The following is a 27,457-nucleotide window of genomic DNA, read 5'->3' as shown; positions in this document are numbered from 1 at the left end:
ATTTGTTCAACAATCAGCTCATTTTTGTCATGTAAATGAGGTTGCCTTATGCTTGTTAATTACTACAGTTTCTTAAAAGCTACACTCCAACTTTAATCAAGCCATTTTCTGAAACAGACTAGTCCGTACGCAAACCGCATCAATAAGCAATTAATTCTGCCGTGCACCTTTTTGCTCTCAAAGTTCTACTAGGCAAAGGAAGATGGGGGGGGGGGGGGGGTGCACTAATGAGAATCATGCTAAAAATATCATGATTGTGTCTGCTTGTTCTTAATAACCATGTTAAGAAAGATGTCTATATGCTACAAACGTATGTGATAATATAGTTGACAAGATAGTGAACTATTAATACTGTCAAGAATAATGCCAAGACCTATCCGAGGTTATTCAGCCACCAATTTGGGACAACAATTAAACTTTTTTTTTCATCACAGGAACTTTGATTTTAGGACCAAAAAATGAATGAACACTCGGTTATTCTGTCTTCAAACGTTTTATGGCTGAAACAGCATTTAACTACAGTAGGGTCGCGATAATTAAAACTCGGATATTTCATACTTCCGGTTAATTCAAACAGTTTTGAAAATTTTGGTTGTCTCGCTATCTTTTTAATGTATTTATAAGCCGCTTAATTCGAACGGCGTTTTCGCTTAATTCATACTTTTGGTTCTCGCGGCCCCGTTGAGTGCGCTTCTTTCCGAGCGCTGCTGCGCTGCAGAGAAGCAACACCCGCAAAACGTGCTTCCACGGGTGTTGCTTCTCCGCGGTGCACCGGTGCTCGGTGAGAAGCGAACTCAACGGGGCTCAAGGGGGCATACATGAGCTCTGAAAAAGGGGCACCGCGCAAACATCCATAGTAACTTGCGCGGACGCTGTGACGTAGCGGCATGGCATAGGTCCACGTCACAGCGTCCGCGCAAGTTGCTATGGAAACTGCCGCGCGGTGCCAGTTTTCATTGCTCATGTGTTCCCTGCTTAATAGTCCACATTAGACAACCTCTTGGCCTGAAGAACCAAGTTAATTTTGTTTTGAGTTGTGATCTGCTGTCTAAACAGTCCACGAAACAACATTTTTAAGGGATAAATAAGCTTATGTCATACATTTCACAAATGTGTTATGTATCGCATACCTGCTTATGATCAGTAAGCCTATCTGAGGAAATCACTAAATATCTGCTTCGTGTGTGTAGTCGTTCATATGACATATAATTTTATCTTGCATCATATTTAGATGAATTTCTGATAATTCCAACGAGCAATAATTTAAACAAAATTCGTGGCTTCTTGGAGTTCAAATTAATGAGTCTGCTGTATTCCCGTATCCTCGCAATACCCGACATACGCAAAATGCGTTTTTGCGGACTATAGTCCGCATCCGGTGTTCTGGACATCTACAAAGACAAAGTTCAGTTCTTTCACCAATGTGTTATGCCTGTACTTGCTTATAATTAGGCCTATATAGAGGAAACTGGCAAAAATCTGCTTTGTATGTGTTCATTTCTTCATGTAACAAGACATAATGCTGTCTAGTATCATACTTACATGAATTTCCGATAATTCAAACTAAAATATGTGACTTCCCGGAGTTTGAATTAATGAGAGTGTACTGTAATATCCTACATGCCTGTAACTCAAACAAGTGCCAAGTTTGCTTTAGACAAGTACACCTAGTGGATCAATTGTGTCTAAGTCAATGCAATATTCCCAAAGCAGAGTAAAAAATTGCAACATAGGATCAATGCTATCATTTGCAACACACCAATATGATACAGCCCCACTGTGTTGTAATGTGAACTCAATATATACAGCAAAAAAGGGGGCTGACATAACTATACAAACAATGCAACAAAAGGCAAAACACCAGCATATTTCTTACCTAGCAAGTCACATTTGAAGTATTTCCGACATGCAAGGCTTAGGTTTTCTCCATACATAGACATTGCTTTCTCTGCACAGAACGGGGGACAGAGACGACAACCAAATGAACAAAGCCTGTGCAATGACGGCACCAGCAGCCCAGAAAATTCAAGAATTGGCTTTCCATTCTCAGCAGAACAATTTCCAACAGAAATGCAACACAACAATCAAGCAGCAAACAAAAAATCACTTTAAAACATTAAAATATCTGTAAAATCAGCTGTTTTCATTATAGGACACTCCTTAACACATGCAACTGAACATGCTAGTGAGGGCAGCATTTATCTGGGAAGTGACTTGCTTGCCTCATGACCCAGAGTGCATTTCTTTTTTTTCAACAAATTACGAGCAATGCCAGTCCAAAAAGCTGTGCAATGAACCAAAATTCACCTGTCAGAATGTTTAATCAAAGAAATGGAACTTTAGAAAACAAGCTTTATTACATGTGTACCGTATTTACTCGCGTATAGGTCGACCTGTTTTTCAAAAATCGCCTCATCAAAACTGGGGGGTCGACCAATACGCGAATCCCAATATTATATTTTTCAACTTTTTTTTTTTTTCGGGGGTCCCGAAGTTAGGGGGTCGACCTATACGACGTATCGACCAATATGCGAGTAAATACGGTAATTTGAATTCCAGGGTTTTACTCTTGTCCTAGATAAAGCATCCCAGAGCAGTAAGAGAAAATCTTCATGGTGTCACTGAAGTTAAATTATGGAGGTTTTGACTTGCTTCATTTTGCTGTTCATTTTGATGGAAGCTATGAAATTATTGTGATATACTCTGACAGGCAGCATGAAATTGTTATTACTTCATAAAACCAACTAGTCTAAAGTGATATTTTGGTAAAAATAGTTTTAATGGGAGAGAATATATTTATCTAATATTTAACAATTTTTTTTTATTTCAATATCTACAAAACAAAGAAGTTTGCAAGTTTCAACCAAAGCCATGTCTAGCAGTCTTGTCCTGTTGAAAATGTTACAACTGTCCTCAATAGAATTACTGTACTCTGCATTGCATACCGGCAAATACTAAACATATAAATGTCTGAAACAGCTAATAGAACATGTGTGGAAGGCTACACATACCATCATTCAGTGAGGTCACTTTCAGAAATAAAAAGGTCTGTGCTGCTATGAAAGTGCTCTTTTAAAAAAAATTGCTCCTAAAGTCACTAAAAATTATCAGTCAATATGTTGCATCAGCAAAGCATGCTTTTGGGTGCTGGCTTGTGGTGGATACAGTGAACAAACATAAATTAAGCTTCACAAAAGCAAATGCCATGATGAGGGTCAGCAGACTTTGTGTTGTACTCTTTTAGTTTCGGCGGGAATAAGCCGACAAAAAGAAAACCGTCCTACCTCCCCAAAAACGTGTAAAATTTCTGCTCGTGCCATTGCATGCTTTTTGGTGCACATAGAATGGATTGATGGGTGATTCGAGAGACTTTTTGAGTCATTGAACACAGAGCATGCAACGATCAGCTGCAAAAGGTGAGAGCATACTATCCCAATTAAAAGAAGGCAGCACCCTCACCACCGCTATAGATGTAGTCGCACTCAAGCTGAATGGCAGCACCAAATCCCCCCAGTTTGACAGGTGCAGAGTTTTCCCTCGTAGCCAAAAGGACACAGTGTGGCTTGATGTCCCTGTGAATTATGTCGTTCTCGTGGCAGTACCTCAGGGCTTCCAAAATTTGGCGCATGTAATGGCTGCAATAAAGAACCAAAGTTGCTCGCACAAATCACGGACCCTGGAAAGATGTGGGTTCAAGTACCGCATGTTCCGTCGATAGTCCACACCTAGTGCATAGTCCACAGTTAGTGCATAGTCCGTACTAACTGCCTTGTCCATACATAAAAATTCTTATATGCAGCACATCTTAATAAATGTCCGCTTTATCAGCTCACAAAGAAGCTCGTATAATACACTAATCCTTACATACCCTGCCCTTCACAAAATCTGTTACTTTTTGTCATAAGAAATTATCTAAAAAAGAAATTATCTAAAGAAGACAAATCCTCGTACAGTCTGCACCATGTGAAATGATTATCTAAATTATCTAAAAAAGAAATTATCTAAAAAAGACAAATCCTCGTATAGTCTGCACCATGTGAAATTCAATCTATAGTCCAGGAAATATTACACTCGCATGAGCGGTTTAAGACTTTTTGTTGAGAATGTCGGCACACTCCCTGGATTAATAATCGTCCTTTCTTTTTACAACATTAAGATTGGCATGAGCCTTAACATTATGCTAGGTAAGATTCCAGCTCATTAATAAATTATGAATATTGTGTCTACAGGAACTATATTGTTCCAGTGATATCATTACAAATTACAGGTTACAACTTGTAAATGAAAAAGGCATAAAATGTGTGTTTACAATTCACGTCAATTAAAGAACATGCTAAAAGTTTAGTACTAAAATCTGAAAACTAAACTGCGCATTCAAAAAAGATCTCACTTTTACTTTTGTTCAACTTCTATTGATGGATTATTCTGAGGAGGTAGGATAGTCCTTAAATCCTCCAAATTAAAGGGATACTTCAAGAAAATTTGAAATGCTAAACATGATCGCAATTAACAGAATGTGTGGATAGTCTTATTTCATTGCAATGATAAATTGGCTTCACTTAATGCTACCAGATAACACTACTTTAGTATGAAACTGTTCTGGCACTACAACCATTGGATTTTAATAGTAATATGTTTTAGTAGCACAAGGGCCATATTTGACCAAAGAATGAACATTAGACTGCATTCCATAATAATTGTGCATGAAATACATTGGCATATTTGTCATTTCTACCAAAAGTGGTAAAAACTCTGAAGTGCACAGGAATTATAAAATATTAGGGGCCTGAAATGCATTTACCAAAGGTTCTTTACAAACACTGATTAACGAAAAAAGCTAAACATTCAACCTAATTAGGACAATCATTAAGATTGTCTACAGTACTCAAAAATAACAACCATTTGAAGATTATCATAAAGCTAGTATGTACAAGTTTATTTATGATAGACTGGCTAAAACCAGGATGGCAAATCAGATATATCTTCAAGTTGGTACCATTTTGAAAGCAATATATAAAGAAAAGACCATAATGACTAAGTACAAAAAGGCAATATTTTAGTTTCATAAAATGCTACACTAAATACCTGGAGACAGCTTCACTGTAGACAAATCCTGCAGTGGCTCTTTTCACAATCTCAAAGCATAAATCTGCCCCTTCCATACTGAAAAGGACAAAAATCAAGCAATAAGACCACACATTTCATACTCAATAGAATACAATGACAGGATCTTTAAGAAACTGTTAAACCCAGTCATAATTGTAATACCTACATTGCAAGGGCGAAAAGAGACCACAAGAGTTATTTGAGCATGTAGTAAATGATACGATGGGTCACAAGAGTTATTTTAGTAAATAGATGATACAAAAATATGACTAAATACAAAATTAAAAGATTTCCCCCTAGTATAGCGGTCATAATTTGTTTTCCACAAAGACCAGAATAATTAGGGCCCGATTCCATTGCTTTGCAAAGGTTTCATAAGCTTTCCTGCATAAATTAACATAAATTATATTCAGTATTTTAAACTATCAGGGCAAAAATAATAAAACAAATTTCAATATACCAAAGTGGTGCAATATATAAACTACAAAGTCTAGCCCACCGATAATGCACCTGGTAATAGCAAAAACACCCTGCATATTTGCGGCTCCTCGCGCTACCGGTTTCTTGCAGTACAAACACTACATCAGGAGAGGCTCACCTCCAGGCGCATTAAAATATGCGTGGTCGCGCTGGGGATTGTATTAAACACATATAAGGCTCTGCTGTAGCTACTTTAAGCTGAAAAGCAAACAATTAAGGTAGTGGCTAGTGACCCAGCTTATGCTTTACGCTGCACGGCTTTGATGTGTCGTACATATAAAAAGACATGATTTTTGGCGATGTTTTTATATAACTAATTCCAAACTAAGCATTTCCTATTCCCATCAACTTTGTAAAATGGGGCCGGAATTATAATTATATTTTTGTGTTACTGCGGTGGCTAAAAGAGTACATGTCTGTGTACACTGGCCATTTTCTTCGTTTGGAGTTCTTGCAGGTGGGGATCATTAGAACTTTTGCGTCGCTGTATACAAAAAAAATTACAAGCAATTCAATAGAGGGTTTGTGCCTCCATATTTATGGCACTTTGATTTGTATTTTGTTAATATCAATGAACTTCAACATATGTCAAGGTTTCCAGTCTAGTTGTCCTTGACTAAGTTATTTGCAATAAATGAATGGCCACAAAAGCTGCATCACAATAGCATAAAAAGGCAGCAGGTACGGGAATTAAAAAAAAATCAAAGTGCACCAGAGCTGCACCGCAATAACACAAATAAGCAGCAGGTACGGGAATTCAAACAAGATTAAGTGGACCAAAGCAGCACCACAATACGGGGGGCAAGTATTTCAAAATACCACTGTGGTGTATTGGAAGGCAAACAGGAGCATGCCAATCGAAGGGCAGCATAGAGAATGCGCAGGAAACGCGCGATGGCGAGGCAGCCAAGTGCGCGCCCTCATTGGTCTGCCGGAAACAAAAGCATGTGGGTGTGTTTGGGGGTAAACAAATGCATGAGGTGTGCAAGAAGCAGACCAACTTGCACGCCGTATAACATAAATTAATAGCCGGAAAACTTACTACTCAAACACCATGTAGAGCATTCCTTCGGAGCTGTATGTTTCCAACAGTTCAACAATGTGTGGATGTTTGAGCATGTGGCAGATGGTGGCTTCTCGCTTTAAGTCTGGAAAAGAAAAGACAAAGATAAGTCAAAAGCAAGTATGATACTTACACATTACACAATGACCACATCATTCTTAAGAAATAAAAATAAACTTGAAGTGGTTTCTTGCTAGCAATGACTCGGTTAATTATCAAGTTGCACTGGCTCATCCAAATCACCACGGCTGCCAGTTACTATTAAAATATATTATAGATAGTATCATTCACACACTATAGTAAGTATTACAATTAACTCATGATCAACATCTGAAGACTGTGAAGTGGAACTCGGAATGGAGAGCGTGCTGGTAAGGATAACAGAAGAACACAAAACACAGTTGGGAAATCGTCTTGTCCGTCTTGTGGTTTGTGTTCTTCCAATTATTTATACTGTGGTATGGAGTTATCGCTAAAGAGTACAGTCACCTAAAATATAAATGCTACATGGGACGTGGGACGTGGCAGCAAGTTGTGTACTAATTAGATGCGAATTTAACTGGATTTAAACAGATTTCACATTATTGAAAATATAAAAATTACTGTATGTAGTTTGGCCAGATTTGCAGAGGGTCAAGCACTACAAACTATCATATTTGCCGCGTGTGTGGCATTTTTAGCAACGCCCGTGGCTGTTGTGCGTAGGAACGAGGCTGGAACCTGCAAGGCCCAGTCCTTTCTTTTATCACCCTTTGCTATTCTAGAAAATTCCAGGCCAATTTCGGCTGTCACCGATTCAGAACATTCTTGAACATACTGGGTGTATAAAAGCAGAAGCAAGGCGCTTGTTCAGGACAATCACCCTTTTGTGTCTTACAGATGCTGGAATCTGTTCAAGTTTGTAGGCACAAGTTCGCCTCATACAAATATTTATTTTCAGTTTCACAATCAATTCCTATGTTTGTTTATGACAATATACCCTTAAACATAATGGCAGCTGTTAACATTTCGCTAATCGCCCATAAAACAAAGAGTACAACTAGGTTTATTCCCACATTTCAACTTCAAATTTAAAGAAAAAGAAAATTGTAAGACAATAATATATACGAATTTGTTGGAGTCACAATGACAGGAACAATTTCAGGAAGTGTTTTTTTCAAGAATTTCTGACAAAGGACATTTGCAATTCAAAGTACATGAAGTATGTAGTCACACTAAAACAAGTTCGGAAAGGACAGAAAAGGAGCAGAACTGCTCCCGGCAGACAAGTGTACCATTGGAAACCCCGGCTTTTCAAACAACATTCTCCAAGGCTAATTGGCACAATTAGCTTCTGCGAAAGTCCAGAAGACGGAATCGCCATAACAAAGGACACAGACTGGAACAACAAGAATCAACTTATAATCTACATTAATGTTTCCTATAGTGCCTTTGAACGCATCATATGAATGCATGTTATTCCGAGCATCATTTGTTTGTTAACTAATCTGGGGCAATAAGAGGAGAAACTATTAGAACACACTTTATAGCTTAACATAATTCGGCGTCGCCCAGCATTTCGCAACTAAAAAAAACCCAGATCAAAGCCACCATAAAACGCTCTCGACCAATTATAAACACTATTTATTCCCAAGCTTCGTGACTTTTTAGGCACAGACTTCAGGGGATCAAGCATGGTTAGTACTAACGACCTAGATAATAAAGTGTTTTTGTTTTTTTTACACCGGTAAAATAAAAAAATTAAAACATACATAATATTTATAGTAACATGTTTTAGTCAAGTAATGAAAAAAATCATAGGTAATGGAAGCATGTTTATGAAAAGCATAAAAAGAAATGTAAACACGGTCTGGCTTAAAAGCAGTCTTGGTTTAAAAGTTTCGGCTTAAAAACAAAGCTTTTAAGCCAAAACTTTCAGATCAGCCCCAGAACGTTACCTAGCGACAAAGTGCCCATATCATCGCTGACAGAGGAAACAAAGAATATACTAAAGGTATCAAATCGCCGGCAGGCAGGGTGGCCAAGCGTCAATATGTTGTGCTTCTTTGGCGCTAATGCTCTATCTAGCTAGGGGAAGCTCCTGCAGGTAACATCTGTTCTGACGTGCTAGAGCATGTCTTGCTTGAAATACTGCATTCTTGTGCACTTTTCTACTTCTTTGGATCGCGAAGATCGCTAAAATAACTGTATACTACTTAGGGTAGTGTTTCGTCTGCAAAACGCCCCTGCCAAACAGTCGCCCCGTTCGCGCTTTTCAGAGTAGCATTTCGTAAACGCAAAGATGTAACAACACAAATATATTGTCACATAACAGGACCGTGTCGTAATGCTTGGGGCTCAGAAAGAACCACAAACAAACAAGAGGATCCTAATTCTTCATCTTAAAAAAATTCAGCTAAAGGCCCACAAAACAGAACTAGAGTGCCCCCTCCTTGGCTCGTGCCAAGGAGGGTACGACTCTGCAGTGTGTGGCGCCGAATTAGTGTATGATTATACAGAAGTTAAGCGCCGTTCACACTCTTGCAACCGAGTAAGACCAAGAGAGACCAGACCGGTTTTTAAGCCTTTTGCGACTCCTTAGGACCGGATGCGATGCAGCAGAGCTGGTCCTAAGGGATCGCAAGAGGCTTAGAAACCGGTCTGGTCTCTCTAGGTCTCACTCGGTCGCAAGAGTGTGAACGGGCCTTTAGGTTTACACGTGAAATTTAGGAGGAAAAAGGTCCCCGCATAATCTATTGAGGAAATTGAATTGGGATATAACTACAATTTATTTCTTCCTGCTAAATTTAGCTATCGAGCAGCGATGAATGGACGCATGCAACAAGCCTTAAAATAAAAAATAAAAAATTGGCAGCTCCCTTTATTTGCAAAGTCCTATTGGTGACGAGATGTTTTGGTGGCGCTATGTCGAGGGCGCCATCTTGTGACGGGGCTGGTACGATACGAGCAGACGACGCACTATGTCAAAGTATGGAGTGCTACGTTAGTTTGCATCTATGCTGACTGAGCATGAATGGCGCTTTTGTGAAAAATCTTTCTAATGAATAACAGTGCCTCGGAGTTAATTTTTATATTGGGGAAATCTCTGAAACATTCAAAAACAAGCCTGGAGCTTGACATTACAGTTTGCATGGCGTGCGTCAGGGTCTCTGATTCTTAATTTTTTAGATTTTTAAAGGCTGCTGTAGAAAAAGGTTTTGCATTCACCAGCGTAAATCATGTGCTGGCTTCTTAACTGAGCATGTGCGCACAGTTCTGTTGCAGAGCGACACACACTTGTTTTAGCTACATCGAGCTTGCCGATACCGATGCTACAATCCAAGTGCGACTCGACAGTTGCTGCCGAGCAAACGCTAGTCAGCAACTGACACATAGCTCTTCCTGGAACAAATATGTGGCAAAGAAATTTGTCACATTGCGACTTCGGCTCGAAAGAAAAGCAAAATAATTTCATAAATTCTTAAATTATCAGCCATGGCCCAGAAAATTCAGGCAATTGATTAATCTGTCCTATCAAATTTTTACTAAGAATCGTTACAAATCTAAGATTGCTCGCTGAGAAGTGCATCACTTATTATGCTCATTTGTGTCCGCAAAACTAAACATACAAACACTTGTAATTCACAGCAGGTGTATACCTCAGTTTTTGGGACGCTGAAGCGTCACCAACTTACGGTACTAGATTTAAAACTTTGATTGCGAGGAGATTTCGCACGTTTTGTGTCGACCAGGTGAATAAGCAGGGATTCAGTAAAAACGACTCCGAAAGCCAGTCACCGCTTTTTCCTGTCAGTTATTTCGAGGAAATGTTTGTTCACTGGTTTACAAAAAAAAAAAAATCAGCTTGGAACTAGTACGAGGCTAGCTCTCATAAAACACAATGGAACAAACAGGACATTTGGAGTCGCTCTCACTGAAGTGTTTACTACACACGCGAGAGGTTCTCGAATTTCGCTTTCCTATTTTCAATTTGATGAAACATTCCTTTCTCTCCTTTTATTTTGTCTGAATTATAATAAAGAATACAGTCTATTCGCAGTGGTAGATGTTGTATTGTGGGTAAAGCGCTGGATATACAATTTTGATCATCCAGCTTTTTGTACCGGGCTAGAGGACAGCACACAACCATCCGAGCGCTTTGACACCTCAGCGCGCCAGAAGTGTTTGTTAGCACGACTATGCGTGCCACGGTTTCAAACTTCGGTAAAATGTCCTACTACAAAAATCACTACACCAAATAAACACAACGCATCAAACAGGCTTTGTCGCGCTACCCAAATTTGGTAGCGCGGTACAAATAATTTGCTTATAAGACAATGTACAGTCTATAGTCCGTTGCAACCTAAGAACGAAGGGCGAGGGTAAGACGGGCCGGGGAAGAGGAAGCAGACGGAATGCTAAAGAGAGAAGGAGGTTTCCCTCTCTCTTCTCCAGCGTTCCGTCTGCTTCCTCTTCCCCGGCCCGTCTTACCGTCGCCCTTCGTTCTTAGGTTGCAACGGACTATAGTGTGATACGCTTGATAGGTCACGGGCATATAGAAGTACAAGTCACGTGACGTCAGGTCGAGTGCCTTTCCTCGCTAAATTTAGCGGGCAAAGTGAACTGGTGTTTAGGTCGCATAACCTATGCACCGATTCAGGTTCACCGCTAAATTTAGAAGGGAAATTGATGTCACTTGACTTGATGTCATGTGACCTAAACACCAATTCACTTTGCCCCCTAAATTTAGGGGGAAACTGAATAGGTGTACAGGCCTCGGAATATCAGGTCACGTGACATTAATTTTTTTGCTAAGTTTAGCAGGGAAACTCAAATGGTGTACAGGCTTTGTAACATCGGGTCACGTGACATTAATTTCCCCGCCCAGTTTAGCGGGGAAACTGAATTGGTGTATAGGTCACGTGATGTCAACTGATGTCATGTGACCTGACGTCATGTGGCTTATACACGAACTCATCTCTGTTACGTCACGGCGCGGTGGTGGCGCGTCGGACGCACTTCCGGTACGGGGCTGTGGGCGGAAGTGCCCATGTGAGACGTGTATTTCTGCGTTGTTTTGAAAGGAACCAGACAAAAACCTGCCTTCTTGTCAAAATGTTGCGACTGGGGCTGTACCAAAAGGGTGGAGAAAGGTTTGAAGGTCTGTTTTTATGCGCTCAGTTCGTCCGAGAACGTGGATATGTGCCGTGAAAAGGGAAAACCAGACGCCGTCGGACCACGATTGCTTGGGCGGGAAGCATTTTGGGTTGAATTCACGGATACTTCTGGCCATCAGATTTATTTGTTTTGTTCCAAAATGAACGCCGGAAAACCGTCAAGTTGTACGGAGCACCTGCGGACTACGTTCAGTATGTCTTCAAGTTCAAACGGTCGCCTGATCGTTCGAACTGTCGTCTGCTTTTTCAAACGTTTCTGCTTGTCGTCTGCTCTTTTAGAGGACACCGGCCCGTAGACCAAACGTGGGCCCTGTACTTGCGATAAGAAGTAAGTGCAGGCCTCAAAAGACTTAAGTTTGAAGGTTGGTAAGCAGGCTGGACGTAAACAGTAGATACAAGGAGATGTTGATCATTGTTACCAGTGGCCATCACCGACTTGTTATGCCTGATTCACTTGGTTAGATTCTGCTTGCGATTTTTAGTGTCGACATCGACCATCTCAGCTACGGTTCACGCTTTTGCAGTCCGAGGGACGTCGCTACTGAAAATTGTGAGCGAAATCTCATCATGTGATTCAGGCTTTAGCGTACATCCTGCGGCGTCCACGCGGAATGAATCGCCGCATGTCAGATTATTCACGCAAAGTTTTGCGGTGTAACGAGCCTCGTTAATTTCGCTGATGCTGCTCAAGCAGTCAGACATCGTTAGGAGGACGCAGAATCAACAATTCCAACGCGAAAAAGAGCGCGGGGACTCACACCAACGCCGACAACATCGCATTTCAATGGTTTGTTTATGGGCGACAGCGAGCTTCTTGTCCACACCCCCATCGCGCATGCGCAGCGCCGGTGGCGTCTGCTAGGGGCGCTCCGGGTGTTCCGGTTTGTTTGTAAACATGAGTTGGTGTATACACCAATTCAGTTTCCCCAGTAAGTTTAATGAGAAATGCACAAACGGACGGACAAAATACCAAAACTAAAGTTCCAGGCTTAAAAAAAACACACACACACACACCGCCACACAAATTGCACTTTGCCCGAGTGAACACTCGGTATGCAAAACACACTACCTAGAAGAGAAGGCCTGCTGCTTCTCTTCTAATGTATTGTCTGTACGCAAGTCTGATGTTCATTATGTACCCGGACGCATCTATTCGCGTTAAGAGTGTTTATGTAATCACAAAAGTGCAAAAAAAATGAAGGTAGAAAACGACACAGTATAAACACATTTTCACCCTGGTTCCTTTCGTAGATTGCAACGTTTGGCTCTCTCAAGCGTTTGGCGGAAAAGCAGACGCTTCAAATTTCTTAAGGGTGTTGTGTTACAGTTTATTGGGATACTTTCTTTTTATGGAATCCTACCCTAAACACATTATATGTAAAAAAACCCACAGAACTTACAGTAAAGTGCAATGCGCAGTGTTTTAGAGGCAGTTAAAAGAAGGATCACAAGTCGAGAGTTTCCTCACCTTCTGTGCCGAGTCCAGGACACGAGGTGAACTTGGCGACGTCGACTACCTTGACAGCAAACTGCTGGCCCGTGGTCTTGTGCACGCATCGCCGCACCACGCTGAACGGACCCCTGGGAGCAGCCGGAAAAACACTCGTTAGTACAACGTGTAAAAACGTCGCCGGCCATGTTTCAATTCGAATGTTTTGCAACACAAAATCCGTAAAAATAAGAAATAATTTGAATATTTTGTATCTACAAAGTGCCCCCAAAAGTTATGATTCTTTTTTTTTGCTGCAAAAATAATTGGCACATTGCCGAACACTCATTTCTCTCCAAAAAGTAGCGCTAGCGCTCAAAACAAAATGCCAAAGTTTCACAATAAACCGTGATCTTATTAAAAATCAAAGGTTATATATAATTTTCTTAATTTTTCACTGGGGAACATGGTGCCAAACAACACCCACGAATACATGGGGCTGAATGGCGCAAACTATCGAGAGTTGGACCCATTTTCCTACTGAAAGTTTCAGAAAATCACTTCTAACCACTGAACAAGAACACGGCCAGTTCTGACACTTTGCCATCTGGTTCGAATTGTTAGCACTACATTTGGGCGAAGGCTGAGCATTTGCCAAAGTGTCGTTTATTTTAGAGTGATCCAAACCAACGCAATTTCGTGCGCGCGTAAGTCGTGCGCTTCCCTGAAATTGCGCATTTCGTGACGTTTCCGCTGTTTCCGGTGCGCTTTCTGAGTTGCAAGCATGCGCGTTGGTTAGGACAATGCGCATTGGGAGAGCGGAGAGCATCCGCGGCAGACGGCGAAGAAACGCGGTGCCAGAACTTGTGCCTTCACCGATTCGCCGGGAGAGGATATGGGAGAGGAGTGCCTAACTAGGAGGGGCATACCCTCCCCTCCTTTTCCTCTAAAGCTGCGCTCTAATTCGGCATTAAAGAAAATTGTTAACGTCTTTTATTTTTTTAATCTACATTTTCTTTTCAGGAGGAAGGGAGGCAGGGAGCGAGGGGGGGGGGGCAAGGGACACGCTGAAGAATGTTGAAAGCAGCATTGGCGGTAATGTGTTACAAGCAATGGCGTTACTGGTAACGCATTACTTTTTTTTGGTAACGTGTAATATACTAATCGTTTATTTTTCAAAACAGTAACGGGTAACGCATTTGCGTTTCATATTTCCAGTCACGGGTAACCGAGTTGAGTTGCACATTACTTTTTCTTCTCAAAACCTAAAATTTAGACCATTTTTTTTCATGTTTTTAGTTACCAAATTATGTGAAATTTTTAGTTTTTGCGTTTTTCTTTGCCTTTTTTGTAAGTATTTAAGTGAAACCCAAAGAAAGATAAATTAGCTACATTCAGTGTCTGCATGAACATAATATTTCTTAAAAAATGGCGCGTATGCATGCCTGTAACATCAAAACAGTAAACCGTTTTAATTCATAATTTAAGAAAAGTAACACGAAAATAACGTGCGTCACTTTTTATCGGTAACGGTAACGCATTTCTTTTATTTTGAAGTAACGTAGGACGGCAACGTGGTACTTTTACTTGCAAGTAATGCGTAACATATTTCGTAACATTTTTTCGGTAACACCTACAACACTGGTTAAAAGTATACACCTTTCCAAAAAACACTCGACCCCAGGGGCAACAAACCGCTTTCGAGCCCAGTCACTGAGTTTGAGGCTAGACTCTCACCGGCGTCCCTCCTAACCCTAACCGAGTGGACTGTAATTTCAATAGGCGCAGCCTGCGTAGGCGCAGTTTCAAACACTGTTGGCGGCTAAATTCTCGTCTTTTCCCGCTATATTTTGTGTTTCATGGTACATGCATTTCCCCGAGGATATTGAAAAGCATTGTGCAACAACCAAAAAAAAAAAAAAGCAAAATAAAAACAAAAAAAAAAAACTGTAAACTATTTTTGTTGGGTACGCGTGTGACAGCACGAATGCGACAAGTTCTGTTGGCGCCGCGGGATTCGCCGTATGTGAAACGACAAAGCGCTTTGCTGTCAAAATAAATTACAACAGAAGAGGGCCGAAAGGGATGTATTTTTCACGCTCACAAATAACGTGTTTACCGATGGACAGGACACGGACATACAATTGAGGAAGTGTTAACATTCGAACAATATATCGTACGTACCACACAATGCAACGTTATCCGAAAAGAATTTATTTGAGAAAGATCTCAAATAACACAGTCACAGTCGACGATAGTCACATCTTGACGATCGGACGGAGTCTGAGATGATTTCGTTTTAAGGCACGTTTTGGGGAGAGCTTCCTTTTCTCACAACTGCACCCCAACCCGGACAACTATTTTTGGAGATGACTGAGGATTCTACGCGGATTATCTCTGGGAGGGGAGAGAACAATGTTCGCAAAATCGCGTCGAGGGTCGTTCGACGTCCTTCACCACCATCGTTTTCCGTGAATGTCGAGCAGAAAAGCTTGAATGGCAGGCACATACCAGCCTTATTTCTCACACTGGAAGATAACGCAAAAAGGGTACGCAGCACGCATAAAAAAAATTAAGTGGAAACTTTCAAGAGGTGCGAGAAAACGTCGAATGCAAAACCGCAAAAACGTAGGTAGAGAACCGCGCTGAGCTGGTCTTCACAGTCCCAGAGAGCGGCAGAAAATTTCTAGCTGATAGAGGGCACGAGAGTCGCATCAGCATCAGCAACATGGCGGCGGCCGAGGAGCATTTTTTGGAAAGGTGTTTAGGGCAACAGAAATTACCTCGTCGTAAGCACACATCTTTGCAGTTGCCAGCACTGGTGAATGACCGTGACTTAAAGAAATAATATCTAAGCCAGTACCAACCTTGCGTCCACGCAAACCGAGCCCCGCGCTGCACTTAACTAATCCGCCATATATTGAATAATAAACGCACGTAACGTCTCCACGATGTTTCAGATGTAAGCAAAGACCAATCAATGGGACAACGAGCCAGTTTATCTCGGCCAGGGGAGGGTGTACCGTCCGCAAAACGCGAACACAAAAAGGCCTCGTAGCCGCCGTTAGCGCCCGCGAGACGCAACCACCAGAAGAACGCTGTAGTTTCCCTTAGCGTCCGCGAGGCGCGAGCAAAATATACGCTGTAGTCTACAAAAACGTCCGTGAAATGCGACCACAAAAAGGCGCTGTAGCCTCTCGGCATCTTTTCGACAGCATTCCTACGCCAGGGTCGCGACATCCAACAGCATGACACTCCGGCTTCTGTAACATCATGTGTTGCCATTTTGGCACCGCTTCCGATGCACGGAGATGGGTTCCAGGCATACAAGACTATACGTCGAAATTCATGCCCTCGTTGTCGTCGCCTGCCCCCCCCCCCCCCCCCCCCCTTTTGCCCCATTCCCAGTCCTCCCCAAGAAAATATACGCGACAAATATCGTTGACCGCAAGCCGATATTGGAGACACTGCGTCCTTCAATAAAGCTCAGCGTGTCGGGAGCCGGGAGCAAAGACGGGCAGTCAACACAGCGCACGGACACAGACATATACCAAAGCTCTCGCTGAAAAAAAAAAAAAAAATAATAAGAAGAAAGAAAACAAAATAAAGAGCGCAGAATCCAAATGGTGCGCGAACGTCTCAGCTCGACAAACAAGAGCTTGGCGGACAGGACGAGGGGACGTGGAGTGCCGGACGCGATTCCGGATTAGTAAAGACAACACGCGGAGCGGGTCTCAGCAAGGGCGAAGTTGGCTAGGGCCTGTATCGCCCGAGCTCGCCTCACCGAAAACGAGCGGGGTACACGCTGTCCTTGCACGGCCTGTCAAACGCTGCACGGCCGAGGTCGCTCGCAGGGTCCGTCACGCAAGGAGGAAAGCATCCAACGACAATTCGATCCAATATGCCCGTTTCTCTCGAGCTGTATAGCGCCCACGAGACGCAACCACAAAAGAGGCGCCTCATCCAGCGTCTGCGAGACGCGGCCATTTAATGCTGACGTCCCATCACGCACGATCCACGGCCGTAAACTGACGTCTCTGAACGTTTGTCACTAACAGAGCGCTTGAAAGGACGCACTCCGACGCACGAGGGTTAAATATCAGATTGTGCTCTCCAGGGACGCTGCTCAAAATTTGAGAGCTTCAGGCAGATTTCATCATTGTCTTAAAGGAAGAATAAACTCCTACAAAAACATAGCTTTTTAGAGCAAAATATTACGTTGTTAGATGCATTTGGGAGTTAAGGGCGACTTCCTAACATGTTTCTATTTAAATACGTCGACCCCTAAATGAAAGCGTGTTTCTCTTAACCGCTCCTAATACACTGAGCTAACAAACATGAATTTTGTTTAAATACTTGGAAAAACAAGTATGTAAAAACAAAACGAAAAACAAGCAAATTATGGGTTTTGTAATATTTACTTTGCAAGACTCCTTTCGAGTTAGGAGCTACTTCGAAACCAAATTTTATTTCGAGGCCTCGATTTTGAATGCAAAAACGGGAGAATTCATGGTTAAAAACGCTGACCGACTTAACGCAACATTTTAATTTTCCAAGTAAGAGGTAAAATGAATAAATATAAAATTTCTCTCTCTACCTACACCACCCGGCCGGTTTAAACCGATTAAAAATAAATAAATAGGGTCTAATATAGCCAAAAAGGAAATTTCGATTTAAAAGCCAATCAACAAAGAAAAACAGGGAGGCAGCGAAACTACTAAATCGGGTACGGGCTTGCGTTTTGTCAGCGGGCTTTAATTGATTATGAATTCGAGGTAATAATGTCGTAGTTGTCCATTTAGTCTTGCGCCTCGCGGCTAAATGGAGAACCTAGAGGACAGTTTCTCCTCTAGATTTAGCGGGAAAATTAACGTCACGTGACCTCCACTCCAATTAAATTCCCCGCTAAATTTAGCGGCAAAACTGAATTGGTGTTGAGGTCATGTGACGTCTGTTTTACCGCTGAATTTAGCAGGTAAACTGAATTTGTTCATAGGTGACGTGACACGAAGTCATGCGACATCATTTTCCCCGCTAAATTTAGCGGGGAATTGAATTGATTACAGGACTGCGACGTCCCATAATGCAACGCGCGCGGTTACGCCGACGGCGACGCCGCGAAAGACGGGAGCGAGCGCCTAAGAGCTGCACTCTACAAAACGTATTCGCTTTAGGGAACCTTTAGATCAAAAGCTGCCTTCTACAATCGTTTCACTGGGCTTAAGCGTAAAGGTTCGGTGTCCGACGTTGCGCAGGACGCGCGTGTTTCAATGGGCGGCGAGCAGGAACTCGACACCTGCGACCAATCAGTACCTGTGTACGCTGCGCTACGCCGCGTTACGTTGCGCCCGTCGACGTTACGCTAGAGTAGAAACGCAGCTTAAAGCGAATTGACAGACAGAAACGATTGCTAAAGGGGTTTACTGAGACTGAGTAGCAAAATTGCGTTTTGCACTGTATATCGAAGGTCCCTATTAAGAGAAAAAAAAACAACAAAAAAACGAGGTGAAAACTTTGGGAGAACTTTTCGCCACTGAAGTCGGGCCTTTATTTTCATTATGTACCAAGCAACTCGATAGACAGCCTAAACATCAATTACGGTCACAAACTGCCACAGCATAGCGGGATACTGAAGATCACGAGAGCAAGTGTTCTGGAAAGCGAGCACCGCCGCACCAAGGGTAACCATGTGGCAAAGCGTACGAAGCGTCCTTCCCGATTACGCTAGAACGCATTACATTTCACCAAAGCGAACGAGTACGAATATTCCGAAACCCTGGAGAAAAGGCACTCAACTGGGCCAATGTTCCGTCACTTCGTTTGTAGTTGAAAAAAGAAGAAAAAAAAAAACGTGGTCTTTGTGTAATTAAGTAGCTCAGACGTTAACAATTCAACATATTCCCAAAAAGACACTCTACAGAAAAAACAATCATGTTGCGGAAGAGTAGGAATTGTTCTGGGCATTGTTCTACTGCACAAAGGGGTCCGAAACATCAATGCCTATTCGCCTTTAAAAAAAAAAAAAAAAATCCGTTCGAGGTTAATGGAATTTTAATCAGGTATCTTACATGCCAAAAACAGACAGAATTTAAATAGATCAAATTGGATTTGGGTAGCTGGGTCAAACAAACCTCGGGTAAAAAAAGCTATACATTCACAAAATAAAAAAAAATAAAAAAACGCAGCGCATAATGAGAGAAGGAAAGTGCTCCTCGTGCGCTGCGTTTCGCGTTTTAGTTCGTTACTTAGCTACCTAGTATGCTTTTGTTTTGTATTTTCAAACCATCACGTGCGCTGTGGTTAAGTTTGTTCCTGAAAATAATTTCGTTCTTCACTATCATTTTTTTAGGAATGTTTAAAGGTATTCGCCGAAAAACCCGGTATACCAGAAATTCGCGTTCAGTTTTTTTAAAAACATATGCAAAGAAAAAGTATTTTAACAGATTAAACGGAGAAAAAAAAAGTAAAATCAATTTACAACGAAAAAAAAATTAGAGCCATATTTACGGCGCGAAACGAATTTGTATTTGGCATCCGCGGGTCCCCGTGGGAAAAATGGCAACTAGCAGTCATGTGACTGGCCACTTGCGGTCTTTCGACAGCTTACTATGGGCTCTAAAAGTTACTTATTAATGAGACGTTCTCATTGAGACGTTCTCTGTGTCTGTTCCTTCTACTGAAAGTTCTTCCGATTTCTTCCACCGCAGTCTCAGGTGTAATACGACATGATTAGCTACCACCAGCTCGCCCGACTCGAGCGGGAGATGCGACCCGATGGCATTGCTGTGAGTAGCCATATCGCCGGCAGAGCAACCTTCCGCGGGGAGGTTCGGTGGTTTTCGCGGCGTGTTCTCGTGGGGGCAAGGTCCTAGCTGCGTGATGCTGTCGAGAGGTCTACGCTTCAACTCCGGATTCATCGCGAAAGACGAACAGACTACCTCTGCTGCCCCCACCAGCAGCACAGAAATCCAAGAACACAGCGCGCGCCGAAGTTGAGCGGAAGTCGCACCAAGCTTGCGTACGTTTTTCAGCCGAGCAGCCAAGCCAATCCGAGCGGCTTACCTCTCCTCCACTGGGAGTGCACAGGCGCGAGAGGGAAAAGTAGAATAAATGGCCGTTACACCTCGCCTAAAAAAAAAAAAAAAAAAAAAAAATTGTCTCGCGCCGTAAATATAATTTTATTTCTTTTTTTAAAATTCATTTTATGACATTATTTTTTGTATCTAGGCTGTATGAAAAAGAAAAAAAAAACCGCATCTCCACGTGGTGAATGATGTTGATTGGGGCGAAGCTCTGGTGGGCGCTTGTCTGCGTAGACGCTGAGCCGCAGCATGCGGAGCCTTTCGTTCGTTTTCATCCATGCCACGCTGCGCTCAAATGCTCAAACGCGTATATAACCACGTTCCATACCACAGATTCTCTTTCTGACATGGATGAAAACGAACGAAAGGCTCGGCATGCTGCGGCTCACCGTCTGCGCAGACAGGCACCACCAGAGCTTCGCCCCAATCAACATCCTTCAGCACGTGGAGATGCGGTTGTTGTTTTTTCGCGGGAGCACGTGTTAACGTGTTCGTGAGCACGAGCACCCGACGCCGGACATCGGACGGACATACGGACATGACTAGCCCCTAAGGAGCTTCGTCCCTAAAAGCAAACATTTTTTCTCTTGCACATGTTCTTTAAAACATTGAACACACGAATAACCAAAATAACATTTAGGAACAACATATCGACGTTTAACACTGCATATCAATGTGGCGAATAAACTTTTTCTGGTAGATCGTCAGAGCAAACGTTCCTTACCAACTAGTTTTACTTGTAAACGCGCTGCAACTCCGGAGTTTCGAAAAATACCCCCCCCCCCCCCCCCCTTCCCCTGAGAAGCGTGCACCACCGCAGAGTGAGTGTTCTTGCGGGGAAGCCACGCCTCGGGTGAAATCGCTAATAGCTGGTTTAACGATGTCCGCTAAACAACGTTAATCCCTGCAATGTTCTAACAAGACGCTTCTCCTCTCTACTCCAGGTCGACAGTTCCGCAGAGCATTCTAGTAGGAATAAGTGCAAAGAACGCGTGGAATTAAAATGAGCTTTCCTAGCGCCAGTTCGCGAGCATACCATGCACGATATAGTGCTAACATTGCGCGTGCCTGTACCCTCAACAACACTGCACACCACTTTTAAGAATTAACATAGCGAGAGTTACTCCTGAAACAGTAACAGCGACATAACTTATTGTACTGCGATCACTACATAAGGAAAGGGACTGCGCTATTACTACTGCGTTCGATTGAAAACATGAAACCCGGCTTTTCGATTCGCATAAATAAACTACGCATCGCAGAAAGCTGTACCTCAGTGAGAATATGCCGATAGCGGTGGTGATACTATGTAAAAGTTCGAACGCAAGGCGCTACCTGAATAAAAATAAATAAACACAAAATGTCTCTATGTACCGACGTTTCCGAAAGCCTAGTGTTCGACAACCCCAAATTTGAGACTGTGGGCACCTGTAACACTTACTTCAAATTTGACAAAAAAATAAAAAAATAAAAAAGCTTGTTAGCAAGGAGTAAACAGTATCGTTTTACTTTGTGTCACGCTTTTTTTTTTTCCTTACTGAAATAATGTTATAGGAACGCACAAGCTGACATTTCGGTTTCATGAATATTCGGCTTCGGTGAATCGAAGTCGGCTCATACGAAAGTTTTGTTTTTCATTTGTATCGTTTGATTTATGTCACGTCATGTACTCAAACTTTCGTCTTTTAGCACCAAAGCTAGTGTTGCATGTTCACAAAATTTCAATCTTCCGTGATGCGTAGTTTATTTCTGCGTGCCGAGGGACCGGGTTCTCGATCGATCCCGGTCAAAAAAAAAAAAAAGAAGTTAGCGCTCCAAGCAAGAACAAACGTTGCCCACAAAAAACGCTCAATGAACGAAGATGAATTCCCTTTTACACCGTTAAAACTGACCATAAATGTTTTCTTTCCTTTATTTCGTTAGATTTCAAAAACGCCATTGCGAAAGTGCGCGTCACTAAGGGGAAACAGAAAAGTACCCGAAATCGTTTTTCACAAACTTTTATTTTTGAACTTTGGAGGCGAGAGTTCTATCCAAGGCAGCTCGCGACGAACATTGTAAAAAATCGCCCTGACATTGTTCACTCGAGCAAAGCGATTAAAAAACACTTCCCAGGAAGCACCTAGACCAAAGAACGCAAGATACCATATGACAACTATCAACAATTAATAAAACGGTTACAAAATAAATAAAAATCAAGTCAACGAACACGAGAGATCGAACGAATATCTATAAAAATACGATAAAACGGCTGAAAAAAAGAAAAGAAGAGGGCCTCTATAACGAGGATTGCGTGGCTTTAGCCTGCGTTTCATTTTTCACTTTTATTTTTGTTTCCCATCGCTTCGTTGGCTCGGTCTACCTGACTTTAGTTTAAAGCCCGCTCCTAAATCTCCGGACGCGGCAAAAAGCCGACCTGGCAGACACGGAAAAGCACTTTAATCCCCGCGGCAAAGTTTCGCGTCACCGCACGGATAAAAGGAGCGCTCCGAGGCTCCGTGTTCCCGGAAGGAAGTCCAACCGCCGATAGGGCGGCCACAAAGCGAGATAACAGCCTCCCCACGCCTCTTTCAAAATGCCCCGACAGCTCGGAAGACGCTTGTGTCCCGCAATTCTTAGCGATAGGCCTCGTACGATTCGAACAAATAAACTTCGCAAAGAACGAACACAGAGCCAGAAACAAGTACGACACACGGAGCGCTATTCTTATCCTTCGCGCAGTTTATTTATTTCTCTAACACGACCCAACTAGCCCCGCCAAAAGGTGTTACTCCCACGTTGCCCGGGCGATGATCCGACAGGCGACGTGTCTATCGGTAACGAGTATTAAAAACTTGCGCGACACAAGCTGTCACGCGTGTAGCAGCGTTCCGTCGCTGATGTTCAACGCCATCACAAAGAAAATACAAAAAAACAGCAAAAAAAAAAAAAAAAGAACGCCACCCTAGGGTTTCATCGTTCCGCGGTCAAACGCGTTCGAAGATTGAGCAGAGAAAAAGGCAGCTAGCGTGCACGCGCAGCCAACGCATGGCGGCCGCGCGTGCACCGAAGGCAACGAGCGCGTGCAGGGGGCATCCGAAAGAAGCACCCTGCCGTTCCCACCCCGTCACTGACCACAGTTCAATTTAGTTCATTCATTCGCCAATTACCGCTTTGCACTCGGACCCTCACGCCTGCCATGGCTCATAACGGTATCCCCAAGGATTCATTTAATACATACACGAATATATAAAAACTCGCGCGCGAGTGAAACGAGATATGTTAGGAAAATAAGCCGCCTATTTTAATTGACCGCCATCGAACCAGCTGCACCGTCAAAATTTAACGTTTTGAAGCGTTGCGGACAAAAGGCGTCACAAAGTAGCGCTCTCCCTCTCGGTGCCGTTTAAAATAACCTCGAAGAAAGCGAAGCGAAGCCCAAACACGAAACACAAAAGAGAGGAAACGAAGTCATCGGGACCCATTTGCTTGAAGTGCGAGCGCCAGTTAGGACTCTAAAACAAATACGGATTCGCCAAACAGAAGCCCAATTAGATTACGTCGGCGTTTTCCCCTGCTCTCTCTCTCTCTCTCTCTTTTTTTTTTTTTTTCTCGAAACCGGCGCACGGTTGGCAGAAACGCGACAGTTCGCGCGGCCGATACAAAGGGGAATAATTTATGTCCGCTAATCCAATCAAGACGAAGCCTCCGGGTGTCATTAATACGATTAATTCCTCGCGATGCGGTTTAGTATAGGGACCGAGCAACAGTCCAACACCCGCGTCTCTGGATGGCGGAATGATAAAATGTCCCGCCTCATGGTCGTGACTTCTCGTTTCGCGGCAAAGTCTGCCAATATTTTCAATATCCTGAGGATGATAAAAAAAAAAAAAAAGTATATATATAGACAGGTTTTGAACAAATTATCACCATCTTTCGGGCACAACGCCGACGCCTTTTCTAGTGATGGGGCATATAAGGCATTCGCCTTAAAAACGCCAAACATACACATCTGCCGACCATGACAAAAACCGCTTAGTAAGCTGAAAAAAAAAAAAAAAAAAACTATCGTTTTGAACTTTCAGAACTTTGAGATAAAACTACCAGTTCAATACTGGGAAATCGGGCGGATCCGTAGCGACTTCGTCCGCTCAATGCAGGAACCTCGCAACGCACGGTGGGTCGCACGACGTCGAGAACGTTCTGCAAGCACAAGCAATAAAGTCACACTCACAGATGGCGCCACAATGCCCTGCTCTTCCGTTTCCCTGATCCACTAAGTCCGGCAAGTTTCCGCTGATAGCAGTCACTAGATATGTCATTTACTCCCGTTACGAAACAAACTGCGAATGGTATCGCTCAAAGACCAATACGGAAATAAATACGTAACCTACGTCTGCAAGAGCACGTTCAAACGTGGGCTCACTTATAAACGAGCAAACGCACCCATAAGCAAAGACAGGCAGCGCGCACAAGCACAGACACACACAGAAACGTGTGCTCACAAGCAGGCAAACGATAAACAGACGCGCAAATCGACTCCGGCCGACGCAAAGAACAGACGACCCAGAGATGTCGGACGGGCAAAATATCAAACATGCCGAGGAACGGAGGCGGGCGCGAGAATGGGCATTATTCCTCCAAATTGGGGACAAAAGCAACTCCGTAACGTCCCTAAAAACAAAATCAATACGTGAAAAAAAAAAAAACGCAGTGCGACGGCGAAGTGAGGAGCAGTGTAGCAAAACTGAGCACACACACACACAAAAAAAAAAAGAAGAAAAAAGTCCGCAGTAAAAAACAGTTAAGAATTCCGGTTCATTACGGGGAACTTCCGGTCGGAAAAAAAAAGGCGGGAGGGGGGGGGGGGGGGGGTGGAAGGCAGAAGGCGAGTAGCGAAGGAAAAGAAAGGAACCAAATCGCAGCAAAAATAATTTTGTGTGCCATCATTTCTCCGGTTTCTTTTCGGGAGCCATCCATTTGTGCCAACTTTCTTGTCTTCCGGCGCTGTCCTCTTTTGGTTCTTTTCGCGCTTCCCCATGCTCTCGCTTCGCGTCTCTTTCGCCTCCTCTCCCAACAACCATCCATCAGAGAGCAGAGGGAAACACAACAAAAACAAAAAAAGGGCGAAGCCACCCCTTTTCCCGGTTTCTCGCTCGACGCCAACAGGCAGCAAATTGAATCACGACCATCGAGACGCAATTAGCACCGGAAACGGCTCCAAATGAGGCAAGAAAATACCAAAAAAAAAAGGGACGGAGTAATATGTAAACAATTAAAAACGTGGAAAGGAAACAACGACTCGTATTCTAATTGCGTTACGCTGCATACGCTGGATAGGGTCACTACACGCAACACTCGTCCGAAAAGAATGCATACCAAGCTAATCAGGTCAAGGTCAAACGACCCGGTTAAATGTGTGCAAATTTGCCTGCCCTAGTAAACCGTCATGGGTAATATTATGTCAATTCCGATGTTTGTTTTCTTTGCGCAGGGGGGATGGGGGTATTTTTTTTTCGTCGATTTACGGTGCTTATTTTAGGTGTTGGCAAAAAATCTGGGTTATGTTTGGTGGTTCATTATGTTGAAGAAAACGGAACGCGGCGGTGTGATTCCCCAAACTACAGGGAGCATACGTGTTCCAATACCAATAAGGGAAAGAAACAAGAATTAAGGAGTGCGGTTCACAAAGGAAAAAAGGCTCCCTCGCGGGAAGTTAATTGTCGGCCATGTGCCTGGTCAGCAAACAAAAAGCGGCAGATAAACTATTACTAGAAGAAAGAGTAACGAGGCAGGCGAGCTGATAAGAGACCGATAAACTAACCCCCGAGACTGAGGGAAACGATTGAGACACTTGCGACACAGAGCCCCGGCTCTCGCCGTTTGCCAAGTTACGGTGAAATGGATATGGCATAGGACCTGATACGAAACAGAAAATAGACGTCTGTTATACTTGTCCGTTGCGTCTCGGCGCTTTTATTTTGCCCAGATATGTTTAGACAGCTCGCATGGTGACACTGGCTTTCTTCGGTGCTTTCGCTTTCACAAACGAAAGCACCCCTCGCGTGGTGTACGTGGCAACGTCGGCAAGTTCGCTCTCACAGTCCAAGCAGTAGCTACGCGCACGAGAAAGAGCCAACAGGCGGAACCTAGGACAGCCGCTGAATTGAACCTGAGCTGCAAGAGCGTTTTCTGTTTCCCATCTTTCTCTCTCTACCTCTCTCTCTTCCGGTCTGCATGTATGTTTGTTTGCGTGTGCGTGCGTGTGTAGAGTGTGTGTATATATGTATATTGCTAGTTTGTGTGTGTGTGTGTGTGTGTGTGTGTGTGTGTGTGTGTTTTGCTTCTAGTTTCGGTTCCAGTGGTTAGCCAGCAAATGACTGTTGTACAACGAAATAAATATATTTCCTTTTTTTGACAAAAGACAGAAGACAGCCGCGGTATGTACTTGGTAAGAGTCTGAAGAAAGATCAAAGAAAATACGAGGCCAACCTTGGGCCTTCTATCTTCGGGTAAATACTCGGGCGCGGTTCTGAACTGAACATGGGTGAAAAAATCCCGGAACGGCGACTGATTTCCTTCTTTTGCCGGATACCACTTTTTCCATACATGGCTTGCTCGTGACGTCATTCAAAGAGCGCTCCGATGACCACCAGAGAAGAGGGGAAGAGGGGGCTCCCGTCTTACCAGGATCCTATTTTGTGCCTCCCGGATTTGCATGAACGTCGCTATTCTCCTCCCAGATGATTATAGGACAGGGGTGGCCATGCTGAGGCTCTCGAACCGCATGCGGCTCTTCGCATCTTAAAGTTCGGCTCGCGGCTCCCTCCCCGCCCTCCCCCACTCCCTCGCCTCCCTCCCGGTCACACGGCGATTCCCCAAAAAGAGAAATGGAACGCGTTTTAAATCGAAAGACAGGTTGCGGTTTGGTAGTCTTGTGCTACTGCTACCTTACGTACACTTCGACTGTTTTTGTCTCAGATAGAATGAAAGTAGTTCGAGTTTCGTGTATCGCCCTGAATAAAATCCCCTCCATCCCTCCCTCCCTCCCTCCCTCCCTCCTCGTCTTCCCTCCCTCTCCCCTCTCCCCTTCCCCCCCCCCCCCCCCCCCCCGCGCGGCTCTTGGAAGTTTCGTGGTTTTGTTTGCGGCTTTTTGGCCGGG

At 43.3% G+C, this 27,457-nt stretch overlaps 1 protein-coding gene across 3 annotated transcripts in view; it reads right to left on the bottom strand.

Moving 5' to 3' along the window:
• LOC120846815 (peripheral plasma membrane protein CASK) overlaps positions 1–27,457 on the bottom strand; it is a 463,921-nt gene that overhangs the window by 281,522 nt on the left and 154,942 nt on the right. For 2 of the 3 annotated variants that reach the window (XM_042293965.1, XM_042293966.1), the window contains exons 2-6: positions 13,274–13,386; positions 6,629–6,734; positions 5,086–5,163; positions 3,460–3,635; positions 1,877–1,948 (exon numbers count right to left, since the gene is read on the bottom strand). In XM_042293965.1, the coding sequence (XP_042149899.1) occupies positions 1,877–1,948; positions 3,460–3,635; positions 5,086–5,163; positions 6,629–6,734; positions 13,274–13,386 (545 nt within the window). The remainder of the gene's footprint in view (positions 1–1,876; positions 1,949–3,459; positions 3,636–5,085; positions 5,164–6,628; positions 6,735–13,273; positions 13,387–27,457) is intronic. The other variant, XM_042293967.1, reaches the window with a different exon arrangement.

Source organism: Ixodes scapularis, unplaced genomic scaffold (genome assembly GCF_016920785.2).
Source record: "Ixodes scapularis isolate PalLabHiFi unplaced genomic scaffold, ASM1692078v2 PGA_scaffold5__190_contigs__length_132052651, whole genome shotgun sequence".
NCBI lineage: Eukaryota > Metazoa > Arthropoda > Arachnida > Ixodida > Ixodidae > Ixodes > Ixodes scapularis.
Note: the sequence above shows the minus strand (reverse complement) of the source record. Positions and strands in the feature narration are given on the sequence as shown.